We start from the raw sequence: 21,126 nt of genomic DNA, 5'->3' as shown, positions 1-21,126 counted from the left end.
GGAAGTTTCAAAAACAAAGGAGTGAACTCAGAAAGAGAGAAAAAGGCAGAGGGAGAAAACTTCAAAATACAGATCGAGTTCTGCTTGTTGTTCTTAGGTAGCAGCTCAGAGGTCCCAAGCTGCAGTGATTTGTTTATGAATGGAGTGGCGAGCAACTGGAGGTGAGACTGAGACAGTCTCTATTGGCAACAGCAATCTGGACCGCATCTAACCCCAGCATAAAACAACAAACACAATAAAAAGGAAGAAAAAGAGTGAGAGAGTGAGTGAGAGGTCCAGGCAGGAAAAAAAAAGGTTTTGGCAGAGCTTGTGGTGGCCTGCTTTGGAAACAAACATGGAGGTCTGAGTTTCTCAGGAAAATAACTTCACTTATATAATCGCACTGCTGGAATAAAGCGTAAACTAAATTAAATACATAGAATAGTTTTAGTTTGAGTGAATCTGGATTTTTCACATGGTGAATCTATTTTTCTCCCTTTTTATTCCATTTGTCCCACTTAAGATAACTCAACACCTCCCTCTGTCTTCAGCCGCTTCTGTCTCTTTTCTCTCTTCTCTTTCAAACACGTGTGCGCACACACACACACACACACACACACACACACACACACACACACACACACACACACACACCATGCAAATACGTCTGTTTTCGACATTGGCTCTCTTCCTAATTTCTTCCTTTCCCAGGATATGAGTGGATGGCTTGAAATTCATAACACAACCCTGCAGCTGAGGAAGGTCTTTTCTCTCTAACAAGGGGTCGGGGCAGACGGGGGAGGAGGGAACAGGGGCTAAATTGGACAGTAACCATGTTCTCCTCTAATTGTGAGGGTAAATCTAAAAGCCCTGCTAGCAGTAATTAGAGAGCCACTGAAGCCCCAGTTATTAAATAGGAGGGGAGCAACACCACGCAGGACTGTCCCACCTTAACGTCTTTCTAATTCTGTCTGTGTAATTAACACCTCCTTGCAATAAATCTGTTCTAAATCCATCCGTTTACCCCCATATCTACATATTTCTAATGCAATGTCAAGGTAATACGGCAACAATAATACACATCACATTCACGTATGCAAATATGTCCTCCACACAAAGTCCTTTATCAGCTGGATATAAGACACACACTGTGTCTAAACATCCTGCAACAAACCACAGCTCTAACAGGACACGCTAGGTGGAAGTTTTAAGACAGACAAGACAGACACGTCTAATACAGACACTGCATTATGTTATTATCTACAATTTAGGATATTGTTACAATGGAGTGGTGAGAAAGAGAACACGAGGGGGTATCTATTGCTTTAAATTTGGCAGCTGTCTTTGTTTATTCATACAGCTTGACAGAGTGGTGGACCACTTAACAAACTGGATGCCAGATCATTCTGCTACAACAATACCCGGCCTATTCAGCCTATCTGAACAGCTTAAGAGCGGTTTCTCTCACCGCTGATCTGGATTGTTGCCATAGCTTAAGTGCAACTAGTGCAACTGTGCTGCTAGTTTGTGTTTTGCTGTGTTTTGGATAAGGCTGGAAGTTATCTCTCTGGGCCCCGTGGAGGCCCCTGCGATGGGGGAGGGAGGTAGAAGCAGGAAGCACCGGGGCTGAGGTCTAGACCTGGAGCTGAACCCGACTCACCTCTGATAGATGAAGATGGATGAAGCCATAAAATATTTGATCTGGACTCAAATCCATTTTAAGCTGTACCGATAACGGGTGCCTGAGTCGGAGGCTCCTCATGGCTTCAACCTGATGACATCATTCAGGTCAAAACCAGAAAATGAAGGTATGTCTAAAATACAACAACAACAGCGACAATCGTACCCATCCCTGTTTCAATATCCCCTCACCTCTCAGGAATAATGTCACTGCAAGCAAAACAATACAATTCAAGCAGCACAGGACAGGACAGGATAAATACATTTACTGACTAATCAATCAACAGAAAATCGACATGCAACTACTTTGATAATCGATTAAGCACATTTTTTTTCAAGCGAAAATTCCAAACTTTCCTTGTTTTTTTCCAACATAAGGATCTGCTACTTCGGTGTGATGTCCTCATTGTGACATTTTTCACAATTTTTTTTACATTTTATAGACAAAATGTTCAATTCATTCATTCATATTTGGCAAATCAGACAAGCAAATAATCTTGAGTTACAGCCCTAATTCAGTTAACATCATAAAACTGATAAAAAGCCAGACATGAGGAATTAATGAAACTAAGGGCGTCCGGGTGACCTAAGAGCGAGCCTCATCTTGTCAGCTCCTTACTGCAAAGTGTCAAATAAAGGAAACAATGACAGAAAAGTCTTTTAAAAAAGAGAGAGACTGAAATGGGGGACGTACAGTAGAGGGAGAATATGTTAAATTTGCACATGATACTTTTTTCTCACTCGATCATGTGTTTTATGTTGTTGTTGTTGTGTTGAGTTGCATTCAGACTAAACTGAATCTTATTGAGTTGTAATCACTTTCCACGTCTGGTTTTAAAGATTCAATAAAAACTTACAAGAAGAAAAATATATTTTTTGTCCATCCAGAGCAGTAACTTGATGTGGTCCTGCATCATGAAATATTACTTAAATCAAATTTGTACGTTGTCTTATCTTTAATTGGGCAAGTCTAAACACAGACATAGTGGGTGAGTATACAGACCACCTCGCACCCTATGATCAAATAAAACGACTGGAGTGGTGACTGATCATACTGAGTAAACTACGCAACTTGTAATAACCACTTTTTGTACTTGTTGTACATTTAAATAATAGAGCCCCTTCTCAACTTTTCAGTGTTTGGCTGCCGTGCATGCTCTAAGGGTTTAGCACTGTTTACTGCTTTCACGCTTTTTCTGTAGACTGTAATATGTCTAAGTGGAAGCCTGGCTGTGGAGGATGAAAGCTCTGGGTGTGTCTCGGCACCTACAGCAGCTCTCTCACACATGTGAGCTTTTAGAATTGGCCAAAGGAGGATATAAGCCTTTTATTAGTTCCCCCTCAATGAACTTGAACGTCTGTACAACTACAAGGAGACCAATGGGAACAATGTTTATGCTGCACTGTTTAAACTGAGTCACTATACATGGCTCGTCCCCTACAGTAACCCTTCATTTAGATAAATATTAAAGATTTATACAGCCTGAAAAAAGCACAGGTTTTTATTTCTGGCACACAGCAGCAGACAAGTGCCGTAAATTACAAGTATAAGAATCTTTTCTGGGGTCTGAATGTTTGAAGACATTTTAGTACTACTTTAGGGTCATTTAAGGCTCAGTGCAGTCTCAGTCTTGGTGTTGTTCATTGCACTTTGTATTTTGCAAATTGTATTTTGATGAACATTTTCACTTTGGCAGCATTGCTTTTTAAAAACTTTCATGCCAAGTAAAACACCTTTGAATTGAACTGAAAAAAATGTATGTATGTTATGTAAGTGCTAAAACCCCATCCCTTTATTTTTAGCCGTGTTGGTTCTACTTATGATCTCAAGTATTTCAAGCTTTTCGCAATAGACTGGACAAGTTTGATGTTTATGTTGCACTTGCTTTAATGTTCAGGCCTGTGGCACTTTTCTCTCCATTAGCATGAGCCTGCCTCGTGCTACCGGCTGACAGCTGTTATAGCTGATAATGAGTGTTCTGACCAAGATACTGGCATGAATCTTTTATGAATGTTTGATCAGACTTGAGATGCAGATGAACCCACAGACAAACTTGTCAAGTGGAATATACAGTTCATTGTATGATAATCTGAGTGCATCAACTGATTGTGGAAAAGTCATAAAGCCTGCAGCAAGTTGGATAAAGAATAAACTTTGGACATATTGATCATATAGTATGTTTGTAAACAGCAAGTTTGCGTCTATGTAGGACTCCAGGCCTGGAATATTACCTGCTTGTATTTAGTTTTTTGCTGCCCTCATGTGGTTGTTTTATGCAGGGATCTAGTGGAAAATAGAGCCACTTGATTTGAATGGCTAATTTCTGTATTTGCTATATATTGTAGCAGACTATTCACATATATGAAGAACCCAGAGTGAGTTTGGAGAGTGAGGAAATCATAAATAGCTCACCATTATCTGTTTCTCGTGTCACTCCATGAAGAACAAAAGTCAAACTGTTTTTTGAGACTGAAAACAGGAAGTAGTCCATGTTATCTTTTGTTCAAACTAAACAGTTATTGGGAAATATTTACAGGTGTACAAATTTATCCACAACACCTATTCTTGTTGAACATACAGTATATGACTTGTGCTTTTCAGGCCACATGTGTCTGACATCTACAGTTACTACTTTAGAGATTGACTTTAACATTTAAAATATACAATTAGCTTGTAAAATGTGTCACTTTAAGCCTACGCAGTAATGCATCAGTAATAATAACGTCACACTGTAACACTGATGTTGTTGTCTTAAGTGTGCTTCTGATATTTATTTTGTGTAACTAAATGTAATTAATTAAAATAAAACGAACTTCATATCCACCACATGCCTGGACATGTAGAGAAATATTTAAACCTTAATGTAGGGAGACAGCATTTACAGAAAATATGTGCAAGGTTTTCTGTTGCCTAATTAATACCTCAACAATAATACACGCTTTTATATGTTCTTTTACATATTACGATTTTTTTACATTGAGGCATTGGTTTTAACCACCACCACCACTGAGCCAACTCATATTTTAATTTTACAATATCTGTGCTGGTTATCACATGAGCCTTACATGCGCACGAGCGTGCACGGCGCGCTTACATTATATGAGTGGCCTTATCAAAATGATCCACCAGGGCAAACCGGGTAAATGAGGGTCAATGGCCTCATGTCGCCAAGACGAGTGGGCAGGTGGGTCGCAGGTAAAACGTGACGTCATTATGATACTTTTGAACTCCTTGGCAGTAAATCTATAAAGGTGTGTTGTCTTACTGCACAGGTGGTTCAGTAATAAGCCTTACCTTAGACTGAAGTGAAACCAGAGCGCCAGAGGCTGCCGGGAGTAAACACGGAGGCCTAACATGCGCCAGGAGGTTTGAATCACCGAGGTCTACTGAGAGTCACCCTACCTGTCTGGACGAGGCCACCGGTATGTACCCCAGCTCACAGTCGGTCAGACACCCGACTCAGGCTCTGTCAATGAACAGTCAGTACATTCCGCCTCCGTATGACTTCACCGGCTATCATCACGTCCAGGGAGTCGGTGACCAGTCAACGAGTGCCTGGAACCCTTTTTACTCTCCCCGGGAGGAGTATCCGTACAGCTTCCCGGGGTCAAGCCCCAGCGCCGGGCAGGTCAGCTTCACCTCCCCGGAGTTGAGCGGCACGCCCACCGCCGCGGGAGGAGGGTCGTACACCCCGTATAACTTAATCTCTGGACAGGACCCTTTCAGCTGCAGGAGGAGGCCACATGAATCCATCAGACCGTCCGTTTCAGGTGGGACTTCATCATAACATACATACTGACCTTAGAGGTCAACATGTTGGCTTGTTGTAGGCTGCATGGTATGATTAAGCATTGGCCTCCATCTTAAAATATAATTATACATTTTAGCACTTGACTGAGCTGAGAAATGCTTTTCTTTGAAATATACACCTGAAGTTGTCATCTTGTTTCTGATCACAAATCAGATCTTAAATGCTATAAACAAGCAGGATGTGTCATCTAGATAACACCCTATGATTAAGGAAGCTCAAACATAATTCTTGTCATGAGATATGTCCGTAGTGCAGTCACATGACAAAATGAACCTTAGCAGTGGAGTGGGAGTACAGATGACAGATATGGTAAAACACATTTTCATTGACGGGAACAATTTCAACATAGTCAAACTAGTCTGCACACACATTCATCAAGCTTTTCACCTCTCCCTTCCGCCAGCAAGATGTCAATAAAAAGTTAACAGTGGAGTCTACAGAGGTGTAGCTCCCCACCCTCTCTGTCCACTGGGTGGGTGCAAAAGGGTTACAGACAGGCTAGATAACACGGTCACTGCAGGAAGACTGCAGAAGTCAAACCTCCTCTAAAGGCCCTCAGGCCTTATTGATATCTGTGTGTGTGTGTGTGTGTGTGTGTGTGTGTGTGTGTGTGTGTTGGTCTTCCTCGATCGATGCTGTCACTTGGTCCAGATTTCAGATCAGTAACTCACAGACTCACCCTTTCCGAAGAGTGTGTGTGCGCTTGTCTGTGTATCCGTGTGTGTGCGTGCGAGAACACGCATGTCAATGAATAGCTGCCTGTGTAAACACCTATGTAAACACCACTCACGGTGATAAGGAGAACCACTGATGCAATGCAGTGGGGAGTCTTTACATTAGTTATAGTTAACGTGATTAATAGAGTTGATGAGGCTTTAAGTGGCGCCTGAACTTGAACATGGCACCAGACATCTTCACATTAGTCATTTATTTGGCCACGACTCACACTACACATGTCTCACTGACATTATAATCATTCCTCTATGTATTACTATAACTGTTAGGAATGAAGACAAACAAATACACAGTAACAGATAACACCCTGTTTACTTACATTCACCCAATCAATCATCCAAATTTGTTTTGTTGTGTAATTCAGGATTGTTTTTTGCGTGACATAGGAGGGAAGACTCGCACTAAGGACAAGTACAGGGTGGTGTACACTGACCACCAACGTCTGGAACTGGAAAAGGAGTTTCAGCACAACCGCTACATCACCATGAGGAGGAAGACCGAGCTGTCGATGGCACTGAGCCTCTCCGAGAGACAGGTGAGAGGACTGGAGGGAATTCAAGTTAAGGCTAGAGAGGTAAGTAGAGAAGTGGGTGGAAGTACAGGAAGGGTTACGATGCAAGACAGGTGAGAATCAAAGGGAAAAATCAACCCCAAACTCTTTAACATTGTTAGAAAGCTATTAGCAATTTTAACAGATGGTAAGATTATTTGACCCTCAAAACCTATAACTACTGTAACTACTGCTGAACAGTAGTCACTGTTGCAGTAACAACTGTGGCTACAATTACAGCAAACACAGCAGTTATCAGTAACTGCATAAGCCAGTGGTGGTACCACACTAAGTATGGCTGTGGCACTAAGACCGCAGAGTGTACTGGATTGAGCAAGCGTGTGTTTAGTCTCTGACGAAATCAATTTTTCTTTGGAAAGAGACAAAAATCTACTATTTTATCTTCAGTTATATAATCTTTTAAGGATTGGGCCCAGGCAGACGTATTCAATCATGATATTTGACAGTTAAGAAAGTGTCCTACAAATTAAAGACTGTAATAAGGCAGAAAAATATTTGTCAATATGGGGGATGTGGCTGGATGAAGTGACAGCTGTCTTCCGTATGGTTTGTTTTCGTTGACCACACTAGTTCCTGTTTTTATGTTTGTTTTCGTTGCTGAGGGGTGGGGTGGTTCAGGGAAGGGAGAGTTAGGAAATGGGTTGTTTCTTTTTTTAATGTGATTTACACCATTGATACTGATAGCTGTATATTTTGTCCCCTCATGTAGAGTTAATGCTAACACATCACACATTAGCAGAAAGTTCTTCAACAATCCCATTTGGAGAAACCAGCTTTAAGATAGAAAACCTCTGTAAACCGTAATGTCATGTGGCTAAACAAAGCATTTCACATAAGTAGCATTAATGGTGAAACCCTCACTCCGGCTTTCCTGATGCTGTTATTGTTATTACTGTTTTTTTTCTGTCTACTCATTCCACTTGTTAAACCCACAGCTGAGTGCGATGGTTGCAGCACCTTAAGTAATTCGGGGAAAGTTGGAAATTACATAACAGGAGCAAAAGTAGATTCAGCAGCGCAAGAGAAAGTTAGTACGGAAAGCACAATCATTACAGTTTGTCACTAAAATGTCCCACTCAAGATACCAAATCTGCAAGGCATATGAAAAAGCGGTCATGCATAATCACTTGCGGTTTTTATGACTATTCAACTGCCTTGTAAAGATGTTATTAGATATCTTATGTTTGTGTTTCTCTGTGTTTCAGGTGAAGATCTGGTTTCAGAACAGACGCGCCAAAGAGAGGAAAATCAACAGGAAGAAGCTGCAGCATTCCCAGCAGGCCTCTACCACCACACCCACCCTACCTGTACTAGGTGGACACACTGACATTCATGTCACCACCAGCCCCAGCAGCAACATTCTGTCTGATGCAATATCAGAGGAATATTAGGTGGATTTCATATGGAAGACTCATGGAGCATCTGATGTGTACATAGTTGTTTTTTTTTTATAAGTTCACCACAGAATGAATGGAGATGATTCAACATGATGTTATAATGCTGCACTTTCTGCCTCTCACATTAACAAGCACCACTGATCTTTTGTACTGATCGTCTCTTCTGGACGTTTGCTGACCACAGGACTTTAACTTGTCACTTGTCAAACGTACGTGCTGTGTTTACGAACTGGTGGTTAAAGTGACAATGAAACTGTGTTTTCAGAAGTTCCTCTCTTTAACGTACAGGCATGTTGAAATGTTCTTGGTTGATGGAGAAAGAGAGGATTTGTGCATGTACTGTATATACACGTATCTGCAACCTGACCAAGAAAAGAGGAATGGTGTGTATTTGTTTCGTCTCTCTTTCTTTTTGGTCTAACTATGTGAGGGAATAAGTCTCAAAATCATACTTGAGCAGAGAAATTAAAATGGTTACAGCAGATTGCGTCAAGATATCAGACACCAGCTTCTCACTTATTTTTAAGGGAAGTAAAATTCAACAATTCTTTAATGCTCTTTTCTTCTTTCTATCTTCTTTCTGTTGAAAATGTAGGATATATCAGAGGAACCAGTGGGTTTCAAAAAATAAAAGAAGTAAGAAATGAAAATGCGGATAAACGGGTGTAAAACATGACATGAAAAACATCTGGGGTCATTTTTTTTTATTTCATTCTAAATCTTTTTGCAACATTGTGGTAAAAGCAAGGACCTGAGAGGAAATGTGTTTAAAAAGGAATAAGACATTCAGACGGCAGTGTTTAGCCACATCCTGAAAAACAGCTGTAGATAGTTCAACCACACGACTCACAATCTATGGTCATTATACTGCTAAACACAGACTTTCAGCTTAATCATGAACCTGTGAGAAGATTTCAACTGAGGAAAGTCAGTGCTTCCCTTATGTATGTTTGAAAAATAAGTATGTATTACACATGTAAGAAATGTTAACACACCTGCACATGTTGCTGTTTGTAAGTCACTTTAAAGAATCGGAAGGAAAAATGACAAATGTTGCAATGCAAATTTAGTCCCAACCAGTCAACCAAGGAGTGCAAAAACTGTTTTAAAATAAACCTCTGTACCACAAACTTGTGCAACCCATGTGTTTTTGCAATTAGGGTGTGCACTGAAGGATTTCTCTCTTTTCTCTTTCAGCACTTGTTATTATTTGTTCTTTAATTATTTTTTGTGGGTTTTCATATGTTGAAGATGAGGTTTATGGTGGTTTTGATGTTTGTAAAATACCTTTTGCTATACATTTTTGTAAAGAAGAAAAAAAGAAAAGAAAGCACCAAGGTTTATTGATCAGGTTAAATTATTTTCTGTTCATTAGCACCAACCACACTCAGTCAGCTGTGGGTCTATTTGCTTTCACTGCACCACAATTGTCTGAAACATTTCAAAAGAGACAAGTTTATTCATAACTTCAGGCCCCAAATGAAGACACGCACCAGTGGTATAAAGTACCTGGCCACTAATGTATTCATTTAATGAAATTACGGCCTGAGATTACCAAAGTTTTGCACCATACGTATATATTAATATGCTTCACTACAGGACTTCAGTGTAATAATTCAGCTCCTGGCTTATGACAGATGTTTTCACAGTAAGTTTTATATCTTTCTACACTGCATTTCTTTAATTTCTGTCGCATAGTAATCAGCTGTACTGTACACATGTTGAATATGAAACAAAAAAGAGTGCTGCATCAAACAATATTTATGTTTGTTTGAACTGGCACCAATCAAAAGTCTTAGTTTTATAGTTTAATGGCTTTGGCATGGCATGGTAACATCACATGAATGTGTCACGACAATGATAAAATCTCCTTGTTTTTATAAGGAAAAAAGTAAATGTTCGATTGTGGTTCAACCAAACCTATCAAGAGTTCAGGTGCAGCAGCTTAATCTCTTTGGATAAACTATGTAATGCACATATTAAAAGGTGAACAGCTGAAACAAAGCTCAACAAGTTGTTACCCACACAATTATTATATTGAGTAAAGTAGAACTGGCTGACTGATCAGATGGCAAAATGATACTGCATCACTGGAGCAGGTTTATTACACTTCTCCTGTGTTGTCAATCATTTGCTCAGGAGATTATGTCAGTCAGATGTTCAGATGTGTTTCAATGAAAAAAGAAGCTCAGGTGGTTGTTTAAGGACACTACAGCTATCTTGGGCCATAAATGCCAATTTTATGGCACTGTGAATCAGCTGAATAGAAGTCCATGGTTGGCAACCTTTAAACCCTTAACCAACCATCAAATAAAACCAAACATGTAACCTGTCTTTAATTAAACCCACATTAAACAACTAAAAGCACAGCATGTTGACATAACTACCAAAGAAAAAAAAAAAGACAGAAAAATGATTAAGACTGGAAATCCCCATTGAGTGGATGCTTAAAACAGAAGTGACAAAGTATTGAAAAAGTATGCAACAGAGAGGAACTGAAAAAAAAGACAGAGGGGGACTAAATTTTCCAAATTGGGCCCCTCATCACATCCACTCCAGCACCACCCCCCACCCTTCCACCGTTAGCTCTAACACCGACACGGTCAATTCCAACCCAGCTCTTGGCCATTACCCTTTTAGTGAAACAGATGGGGTCTCTAACAACCATTTGCAACCATAGAGGGTGATTTTCTTGCTGGCTTAAGGCCCAACAATTCGCTAATTGCAAGCATTAGAAATACCAACTTAACAACAATAAGTATAGTTATTCAGTGCAAGTTATTTCAATCCAGGATTTTTGAAAACATTAAATTTCTTGTGCTTTGCTGTCTGTTGAAGTCTGACATACTGATAGACAGAAAGAATGTAATGCTGTGCTGTTTTATGTGATTAAAGCACTCCTTTCAGGAAGGGAATTATGCTGAGGAGAACGTAGTGATCAACCTCTGCTCATTCAAGGTTCAAAGTTTTGATCCGTCACATGTTCATACAATAAAACCTTTGAATCGTGAATGAGCAGAAGAGTTACTGGTAGCTTACGGAAATCCTCCTGTACGAGCTTACATCCTGCCCATGAATGTGCTCTGTGAATGTGTCACTATTAAAAATGGCTGTAAATGACATATTAATCTACTTGATCTAGCCCTCAGTTGTGTGTAGCTTCATCTAATTTTGGACAAATAGCTGTACATTTTTTAAATCATAAACATTTATGACTGACTATTAATACTAAAACATAAAACATCTAAGTCAACAGCGCTGATTTTCTATTTACTCCAAATAATTAGCATGAATATCCACAATGTTTCACCTCCAGCCTTGAAAGTTGGAGTCTAAAATAATTCAACATTTATTCAAAATTAATCAGTCATCACAAAGTTAAAATCTTACTATTGTTCAGTAACACTGATATCTCCATGTCAGGTACACTCTAAACTGGAAGCCACAGAGAAATAGAGATTACATCAAACTAAATATAGGAAATGTAGCTTGATGGTGTTAAACGATAAGAAAACATCAAGTTCCTCTTGAACTACACACTGTACAAATATAACAACAAGTTCACTGAAATCTACAGCAGCACTTTATTTGTTCTGGTTCTCCCCAGAAGAAGACACACTTTTTTAAAACGTGTCTCTCCAATACTGCTGCTAACTCACTGTATTAAGTAATAGGTCATTGTAAGTGTAATCATTTCAAATTTCAGAAGTAACTGCATATATTGTAGTTGCAGGCAACACCTACTACCATCTACTAACACACAAACGTTAACTAACTTGTAGTCTACCCCTGACTTTATATAGGCAGTGTGATTCAAACTGCTCAACCCCACTCAAACTTATCATTCCATTAAAGGAATATGTAAAACTGTTAAATGTCACAAATGGTTTGAACACCCTGTAATGAGGTTTTCTTAAATATCACACCCTGAAACTGATAAACTATTTTGTAAGACTGACAGCTTGTGCCTGAGAAAAAGCAGAAGTGCTTACATCACAAACCACATACTTGCTATGTTGAACTTCCAGAGAGACAAGACATTTCCTTCTTCTTCTTTCAAGCTTATCTTTAGGCTAGAAATTTAAGGGAAGACAGCACGGTCTTGTTTGATGTTAACTGCACCGAACTTTTGATAAATGTAATTTTGCAATGCAAACTGTACCAGAGGATATTAAATATACTTCAACTAATCTATCCACATTTCTTTAATAAATACATTTTAATTTAAGTAATTGCAAACTCTTTCACTTTGACATCAAGTTAAAAGTTGCCTTTTTAGATCACATGTAAACAGAGATGGTTGACCAACATAAACATAGTGATGACGCCTATTCAGAGAATACGATAGATGACAGTTCAGTATCACTGTAGAGTAACAAAACTAAATACACTGTAATGACAAATTTCTTTCATTGTCATTGCAAGTTTACAGTGTTTTGACTATGAAATACATGTTAATATGCTCATAAATTAAGGGAAAAGGTAAAAACAAGAAGGGAACTTCATGTAAAGAAAAACATTCAATCATTTTTTTGACACCCATTTGACACCCAGTCACAACCCAGGAGTACAGTAGAAGTAAAGAAAACCACAATATGTGTGCGCTTTCATGGGTTGTATTGTCCTAATGGGAAATCACATTAAATTAAGGTTCAAGTCCTCCAGACAATGAGCCCTTCAAATCACCTACGGACCATGGCGTACACACAGTTATCTCCTGTTGGCTCAACAGGCTGCCGAGATCGCTGTGAAAACTTGACTTGGCCGTACTCCACCTCCACCTCCTCTCTCTGCTTCACCTGCCCCCTCTGCCGCTGCAGGATCCTGACATCCGCATAGGTTAATTCCTGATCATCGGCTTCCTCTGCAGAGAGGAAGAAAGAAGTGTCACAAACACATCATATTCAATGTGGTATGAATAGATATACTTAGTGATAAAAGTGGAGTGTTAAAGAAATACTTCAAACTACTCTTTTAATCTATGGGTAGACGAAGCGACATGAATGGGAAAGTTTTGTTTTGTACCTTGGGGTTCGTTGCTTTTCTTTTTCTTGTGAGCATAGATGACGGCTACACCGACCACCAAGAGAATTACCAGCGCTGCGAGTGCACCAGCCATCGCCTGCAAAATCGCTGTTTCAGTAATAAAAGACACAAGAGACATACGTGTTGTTAAAACAGCAAAAGCGTCAGGTGTTTTTTACAGAAACAAAGTAAAAAAAAAATGGGGAAATGACATCAATGAATCCACTGCAGCAGAATTGTTGTCACTTACTAATGTACCATGGGTGATTTCTGCTCGGGGGAGGCACAGTTTGATTGGAGGATGTAATAGTAATGGAGGGCTTATTTGACTCTGTGATACTGGTCTCCTTACCCACAGTAGTGTCTCTGACCGTGGTAGGGGCTGTTGTCGGCTCAATACACAGTGTGTTATTGGCTGCAAACACCCACTGTGATATGTGCGTCCCATTAGAGGTGCAATTAATGTAGATGAAGCCTTATGGGAAAGAAACAGATTAACCATGACTGATGTACAGAGTGACCATAATCATCAATGTCAATATCATCAAGCTGTTTTCATCTCATGTTCTCACTCACCACAGTTAGATATCGTCTCCTCTTTGGAGACATGGCTGACATTATTCTTGACTGAGCAGACCAGACGTCCTGAGACGTGTTGTTTCAGAGTGATGTTGTTAGTCTCATGATTTCCAGAGAGGAGCTCAGTGTGTGTCAGTGTGCGTCCACCCAGAGTCCAGCTGTACTGAGGACTGTCCCCTCCCTCAGAGGAGCAGGACGCCCTCATCTCTCCCTGGGACAGACACTCAGTGACCAGCCGGACAGAGGACACAGGAGCTGAGGAAACACACTCACTGGTTTATGTTGCTATCAATAGGTATAAAATACAGATATGTGGAGACTATGAGATATATTTAGTTTATCAGTACAATATGAGATATATAAATATTACTAAATTCTCCAGTAAGTAAAAGTTATTTACCTTGAATGAACAACTGTAGAGTCCGAGGCTCTAAACTCTTTCCACTGGAATCAAATGTTTCTAGGGTATATACACCACCATCAGTCCTGCTCAGGTCATTGATCCTAAATGTTCCATTACTGGGAGTAAAGACGGATCTGTTTGCTATCAGATTAGAGTCAATCCTATTCGTTTTCCCGTTGAGTATTACTGTTGTGTTGAATTTCCATCGGTATTTAGTTATTTCTGAGGCGCTGTCCATCAGCCGGAGGACCACAGTTCCTCCCAAAGCTCCATAACACTGAGCTCCATCCTGTCTGCCGTCACAGTAGATTTCCACACCTGGAACTTTTAAAAAAATAGATGGTAAAAGAAAATCCTAAATATCACAGTTTTGATCATGTCATTTACCACAAAAAGACCATGACAGTGTTTTATATATACTCAAATAAAACAGAAATAGTGCATTTGTTGCAGCTGTGTCTCTCTCACACATTGTGCAAACAGGCGTTCATGGTTGTGCAGCTGAGCATTACAGAGGTTTAGCTAACACAGCTATTTTCCCTGTAACCACAGGCTTTTTTCCACTGCAGACATTTTGACATGTCACAGTGGGAAAAACAGAAGTGTATAATGAAATGAACAATGGCTGAATTCCATTTAGCTGCTTCATTTTCAGGGTCCTGGTGTTGTACTTGCTGGATCACTGACACACTGTACAGGTTCACGGGGCCACGTGAACAGAACAAACCCATTGTTAGTGTTGTTAGTAACACCTGAGGTTTTCCTGTTATGACAAGTCAAACACCAGCTTGAATCTTACTGTATTTTTGAAAAAAAAAATTATAAAATGGTGCAACAGACATATAAAATACTACAATTATTAGGAATAGTGCATTTTTTTTGTTTTGTTTTGTTTTGTTTCTAATGTGTAAAGTGATGTAAGGGATATTTTAAGGGGGGATTCAGGTTCAAAGGGTTAATTAAATATCTGAACTGTAAACAATGATCTTCCATCCTTAAAAATATAATATTTAACAAATTAATCTGTCATAATTGGTATATTTACCATAAGTGCATTAAATGTATGTTCAATTAATCCTTGGAACAAAAAGACTAGATGTGATCCCATTGCTGCATAAAAACGCATGAGCACAAAACATATTATCTATGTATTAAAACAAGAATTAATAAGTGCCACATGAAAAAAGTCTGAGCAGCTCACCATGAGAGACTCGGAGCAGCATCAGCAACAGTCCAACCACAGCTTTCATGTCTCCTCACTGTCCAACCTCTGTTGACCCCGTCAGCAGCTTTCAGACAAACTCCTCTTCACCTACTTCACCCAGAGGCAAACAGCATGTGTCCTGCTAGCGATCAGCCACAGTGGAGAATGTGTGAAAACTTTGATCAGGTGGAACGTTCTTGTATTCATCTTTTTGTGGGCAGAGAGAAGAACAGGAAGTGATATCAGTTTCACTTCCCCTTGAGCCTATAAAAAGAGAGGCTCGGTGTTCTTGATGGACTGAGCAGAGGAGAGAGAAACATTCCTCCTTCATACGGAAAGAGGATTTGAGATGTGACATTTCTGAGATGTCCACGTGCCATCAAACTAACAATTACAAAATGGATCCTGTTAGCTGATTTGTCTCTCCATGTCATCTTTTGTGACTAAATAAGTATACGATTCATCATGGTGCATATTCCTCATCCCTTCACATATAATAACAAATTAAAACTGAATCATAATTAACAGCCTGAGGTTCTGTCTCAACCTCTCAAACTGCCCTAAACCCACCAGCAGGTCATTGTTACAACGCCATGATGAGCACATAAAAGTTATTTAGACACAAAACAAACAATACGTGAAATCTTCAGATATTTAAAAAAAAAAAAAAAAAAAAGATAAATTTCAGATAAATGTGTGAAAATTCTGTGAAGGACATCAAGAACGTGTTTGCATTGGATTTACATAATGGAGAATAATGTTCAGCCAGTTGAGGAAATTGTTTTTAGATGAACAGACACCACTGAAGTGTGAAGGGTTACATACTTGAAAACACATTGTCTGTAAAATAAGGATTAGGATCCACTAAAATACAGTTGAAAAAATTGAAATTGATGTGAACATGAATCTGAATTTTTATAATATGATTTTGAACATTTGATTACTGCAGTAATAATTACTGTAATATCCTTCTTTTTTTTTTACACACCTTTAACCTCTAGATGGAGTGGTAAAACAGCAATCGACAACATCAGTCTTTATTATTGGACAGTTCATTCCTTTGTTGCCTTTTTTTACAATACTTTCCATACTATCCTTATAAGACCACCTAAACTCTCCTGCTCTTGACGAACTGAGAAAAAGCAATATTCTGACATCAAACTGAGATGGGTCAAAATGAGTTTCGAACTTTGAGGCAGCTTATTCGTACAAAAAAATAGCTACGAGCCAGTTTAACAAATCCAAGTCTCTGCTCATCAGTTGTCTTCACAGCTGCCAGCTATATTTGAAATGTATTATTTCCAGTGCTAAACTTCTGCAAACTTACAAACCAAAACATCTTGTCAAAAAGCTTCCTGGAGACATCTGTTTATGTCATTTTTGGTCTGGGTTTTTTTTTTTGCTCTGCCAGTTACTTCATGTCAAAGGAAGAAGATTATTCAGATCAGTTGGTCATTTCAGTTCCCCATTTGCAGTGGAGACACACACACACAAGATGCTCAAACATTACACTTCACTTCACGCTCTGCTCTTTTCTCACATTGGTCTGAGCCTCATGTGGTTTCTCTGTAATGTTCCTGGTTTGATGCTCACCAGCTAAATATATCATGTCGTCCTTCGCCCCCTCTCTCTCTCCCTTTGTCGTCGCCTTAGATTAGGTCGCCCTCTACTGGCAGCTTGTTTGAAGGCAAATGGCTTGAAATATTCAAAGGCTCGACACATTGCACTTGTAGCAATAAAGCAGGATTTTTCACATGTAGTATCTAGAGAAGCAGACTGTTTCAGAGAAGCCTCTGAAGGCCGTATCAGCAAAATGAATGAATGTACTGCTAATGCAAATATTGTTTTAATGTTAATAATTATGTTTTCTGATGTTTGCATGTTCTCAACAGAGAGTTTCACTGAATACAGGGTCATCTGTGAGCAACAGTGGCACCTCTGTAAACCAGCAGAGGGAAACCTCACACCTCCTACAACTGAAAATGAGTCTGGAAGTTTTACTTGGTTCTCTGCAGTCATTAAAGGTGCAGTCCGTGATTAAACTGTCAACAAAACAGGAACTTGGCTAAACTGAGTGACGACAAATCACACATTAGTGACTGACTGACACGTTTTTAATACACAACAAAATTAAAAAGCTTGCTTTTTAATGCTTTAAACGGTTTTATACAATTAATGTTTGAAAACGTGGGAGAAATACACAAAATTGTTATCTACATAACTCCATCATTTCTGAGTTATGTACTTTAAGCATATGTGTGACTATACCTGTAATTTATGATGGTGTAAAAAAAAAAAAAGTTTGGGCTGTAATACACAATCTTAAAAAACATATTTTGATGCAAAATCACTAAGCCAAGCACCTGTACGCACGAGAAAACCGCCTATTTCCAAAAGATCAACTTTTCTTTTATAAGTAAATTCTGCTATTTGTGTTTAGTGACAGTTCCTTTTTCAGATAATCCACTGTGTCGCAAAACGGTTGATTTACATGAAGAAGTGAAAGAGTCATGTTCTCAACCCATCGAGCAACATTTAATCCTTCAGTTTAACTGAAAAAATCGAAATCACCAAGTCTGTATATACATTGTTTTCACTGTACAGTGATGAAATGGAAAAGTGATATGGAAATCAATCATTTTCAACTGGCATCAAAATGAGTTTCACTGCTAACGTGATGCTTTAAGTTCTTTTTACAGTGTCACATTTTGCTTCAGGACAAACAGGTTTTTACATCAGCTGATACCATTCACACTTACTATTAATTGTTTTAATTTTTATGTACTGTCATTTAATTCAGCAGAAATGAAAGAAAACGTTTTGTATAGATCAACTGTACATTTACCTCTAATGTTTTCTCTGCTCTGTGATCACAGCTGCAGCTGTGGACCTCTGGATGTTTTATCACTCTCCAAAGGCAGTGGTGCAGTGAAAATGGAAAAGCAGTCACAGTGAGCTGCTAAACTATCAACACAACAGTCAGATGTAGGTTAGTAGAGAATGAAAACACAGAGAATTTTTACTCTCAATGATTATTTCACACCCACAAAGACATGAGCCGACACAGCAAGAGAGACGACACTAAACTGTTCATTTCAGAAAGTTAAAGTTCATATGTGGAATTTCTCATTTCAACCATCAAAACAGAGTTGTCCGGATATTCTGGCGTTGGTGGGATGGCAGAGCCCTCAGATTTCCCCAATTTCTTTTTCTTCCAAATAAAATAGACAGTGATCCCGATTATTGAAAGAATTGCCACAGATGCTCTCAAAGCACATATGAGCAGGGAGTTATCTGTTTTAATAAAGAGACACAAAAATCACGTCAGTCAGGGCTGTGACATAAGAGTCAAATTTAAAATCCCACTTCATACTGTTTTAAAATGAAAAAGTTGCATGTTTAATGGAAGAATCAGTGATGACTGATCATTATGTATTCTTCTTCTCTGTCCTCTGAACTTGTCACTCTGTCCCCCAGTAGGTTGTGAAGTACAGTGGTTAGTGAACAACGTTTAACTTTTACAGATTAATCCCAGGTTGACTTGCTGAACATACATAAAGTAAACTCTCGTGTGTGTTTATACTTGGATGAGAGATAGCTCCCTGTGTTGATAGAGCTACAGTTAAAATGTACCGTGAGAAATCCAGACTGATAGAAAGGTGTGATGTGAGTGGAGGACACAAAGTCCATCTCCTTACCCACAGTAGTGTCTCTGACCGTGGTAGGGACTGTTGTCGACTCAATACACAGTGTGTTATTGGCTGCAAACACCCACTGTGATATGTGTGTCCCGTCACATAATGTACAGTTTATGAAGATGAAGCCTACAGGAAAGAAACAGATCAACCATGACTGATGTACAGAATGACCATAATCACCAGTGTCAGCATCATCAAGCTGTTTTTAACCCACAGTGCAGACGCCTTGATTTCTGTGATTGTGGTAGGGGCTGTTCTCGTGTTTTCCAGACGTTCTCACTCACCACAGTTAGATATCATCTCCTCTTTGGAGACATGGCTGACATTATTCTTGACTGAGCAGACCAGACGTCCTGAGACGTGTTGTTTCAGAGTGATGTTGTTAGTCTCATGATTTCCAGAGAGGAGCTCAGTGTGTGTCAGTGTGCGTCCACCCAGAGTCCAGCTGTACTGAGGACTGTCCCCTCCCTCAGAGGAGCAGGACGCCCTCATCTCTCCCTGGGACAGACACTCAGTGACCAGCCGGACAGAGGACACAGGAGCTGAGAAAAACACACTCACTGGTTTATGTTGCTATCAATAGGTATAAAATACAGATATGTGGAGACTATGAGATATGTGTAGTTTATCTGTAGAATATGAGATATATCAATATTACTAAATTCTCCAGTAAGTAAAAAAAGTTATTTACCTTGAATGAACAACTGTAGAGTCCGAGGCTCTAAACTCTTTCCACTGGAATCAAATGTTTCTAGGGTATATACACCACCATCAGTCCTGCTCAGGTCATTGATCCTAAATGTTCCTTTACTGGGAGTAAAGATGGATCTGTTTGCTATCAGATTAGAGTCAATCCTATTCGTTTTCCCGTTGAGTATTACTGTTGTGTTGAATTTCCATCGGTATTTAGTTATTTCTGAGGCGCTGTCCATCAGCCGGAGGACCACAGTTCCTCCCAAAGCTCCATAACACTGAGCTGCATCCTGTCTGCCGTCACAGTAGATTTCCACACCTGGAAAAAGATGTAAACAACTTTTATCTTTTTATCTTTACAACATGAATGACAATAAGAATGAAGTATTGTAAAATCAGTATTGGGCAGTAGTACTAGTTTAACTATACTTCTTGGTAGTGTGGTGGTAATGTTGCTGTCGTCTGAATCAAATAGATTTTCCATAGCAAAGCTCTTTTATTGATCAAGTATTGATCAGTGAGATGGCATTGATTTGCCTTGAAGTTGGTTCAATTTAAAACAACTACTACTGATGTAGTAGCCTAAACTACTTTTGCCATGTTGGTGTAGTTTAGCTTGCTACATTTCTCTGTGGACCACAGCTGGAGAACAGGCCGCTGAGAATTACACAGGTCTGTTTGGCCTTTAAAATTCCCTGAGACTGACTCCTGATAATTTCACATCCTAATCTTTGGTACGTTAGAGTTGTGCCACTGCTTAAAATTAAATTAAAATGTTCTCACATTCTGTGATTTGTGTCCAAATTTCTTACAATTTCATTTGCTTTTACAGACTTAACAAATTAAATTTAACCCACAGAAAGTTTTCAGTTTGTTGCAACATTGAAGCATTGAGGCTACTGGCAGTCGATCACAGATCTAACCCATCACTAAACAATGTGTTTTGCTTCATTTCATGGGCCATGGTGTGACAATAATCCCTGAAATCCTAGTTCCCAGCTCAGTTTGGAATTCATTCATTTATTAAATCCTTTATTTACTACTTTACTACTTACTTTCCATTCTGGAATCAGTGCAGTTATTGACTATGATTGATCTCATGGCTGCATAAAATCGACAACACAAAATGTCTTTTTCACACAATATACCAAATCCAATATTAATATTTCAAATAGTGGACAAGCTCACCATGAGAGACTCCAAGCAGCATCAGCAACAGTCCAAACACAGTTTCCATGTCTCATCGGTGTTCGGCCCGTACAGCTGACACCGACCAGTCAGAACTGAGTCCTGTTAGTGATCAGCATCAAAACAGAAGCTGTGGAAATGTTATGTGTGGAGGTGAAAAGG

The 21,126-nt window shown here is 39.3% G+C and overlaps 3 protein-coding genes across 6 annotated transcripts; 1 reads left to right on the top strand and 2 right to left on the bottom strand.

The window, feature by feature from the left end:
- The first annotated feature begins 4,760 nt into the window (after window positions 1–4,760).
- On the top strand, window positions 4,761–8,560 carry cdx1a (caudal type homeobox 1a). Of its 2 annotated transcripts, XM_056383673.1 has the most exons (4): window positions 4,761–4,844; window positions 4,933–5,430; window positions 6,593–6,741; window positions 7,983–8,560. In XM_056383673.1, exons 2-4 carry the CDS (start codon window positions 5,085–5,087, stop codon window positions 8,166–8,168), a joined length of 681 nt encoding a protein of 226 aa, XP_056239648.1. In that variant the 5' UTR covers window positions 4,761–4,844; window positions 4,933–5,084; the 3' UTR covers window positions 8,169–8,560. The 2 variants fall into 2 exon arrangements, with proteins under 2 accessions (XP_056239648.1, XP_056239650.1); XM_056383675.1 differs by lacking the exon at window positions 4,761–4,844 and having other exon boundaries at window positions 4,912–5,430.
- A 303-nt stretch (window positions 8,561–8,863) lies between these two features.
- LOC130174068 (leucine-rich repeats and immunoglobulin-like domains protein 1) lies at window positions 8,864–15,557 on the bottom strand. 3 transcript variants are annotated; one of them, XM_056383670.1, is made up of 6 exons: window positions 15,383–15,557; window positions 14,179–14,505; window positions 13,776–14,033; window positions 13,450–13,674; window positions 13,200–13,307; window positions 8,864–13,038 (listed from the first exon to the last, which is right to left on the bottom strand). In XM_056383670.1, the coding sequence occupies exons 1-6, from the start codon at window positions 15,429–15,431 to the stop codon at window positions 12,857–12,859; spliced, it is 1,149 nt and encodes a 382-aa protein (XP_056239645.1). In that variant the 5' UTR covers window positions 15,432–15,557; the 3' UTR covers window positions 8,864–12,856. The 3 variants fall into 3 exon arrangements, with proteins under 3 accessions (XP_056239645.1, XP_056239647.1, XP_056239646.1); XM_056383672.1 differs by having other exon boundaries at window positions 13,552–13,674; XM_056383671.1 differs by having other exon boundaries at window positions 14,179–14,499.
- A 1,946-nt stretch (window positions 15,558–17,503) lies between these two features.
- Window positions 17,504–21,102, bottom strand: LOC130173763 (uncharacterized). Its single transcript, XM_056383236.1, has 5 exons — window positions 20,965–21,102; window positions 19,775–20,095; window positions 19,368–19,625; window positions 19,084–19,209; window positions 17,504–18,679 (listed from the first exon to the last, which is right to left on the bottom strand). The coding sequence occupies exons 1-5, from the start codon at window positions 21,011–21,013 to the stop codon at window positions 18,489–18,491; spliced, it is 945 nt and encodes a 314-aa protein (XP_056239211.1). The 5' UTR covers window positions 21,014–21,102; the 3' UTR covers window positions 17,504–18,488.
- Between the last annotated feature and the right edge of the window lie 24 nt (window positions 21,103–21,126).

Source organism: Seriola aureovittata, chromosome 8, assembly GCF_021018895.1.
Source record: "Seriola aureovittata isolate HTS-2021-v1 ecotype China chromosome 8, ASM2101889v1, whole genome shotgun sequence".
In the NCBI taxonomy this organism is placed as follows: domain Eukaryota; kingdom Metazoa; phylum Chordata; class Actinopteri; order Carangiformes; family Carangidae; genus Seriola; species Seriola aureovittata.
This window is presented reverse-complemented; position numbering and strand designations above follow the sequence as displayed.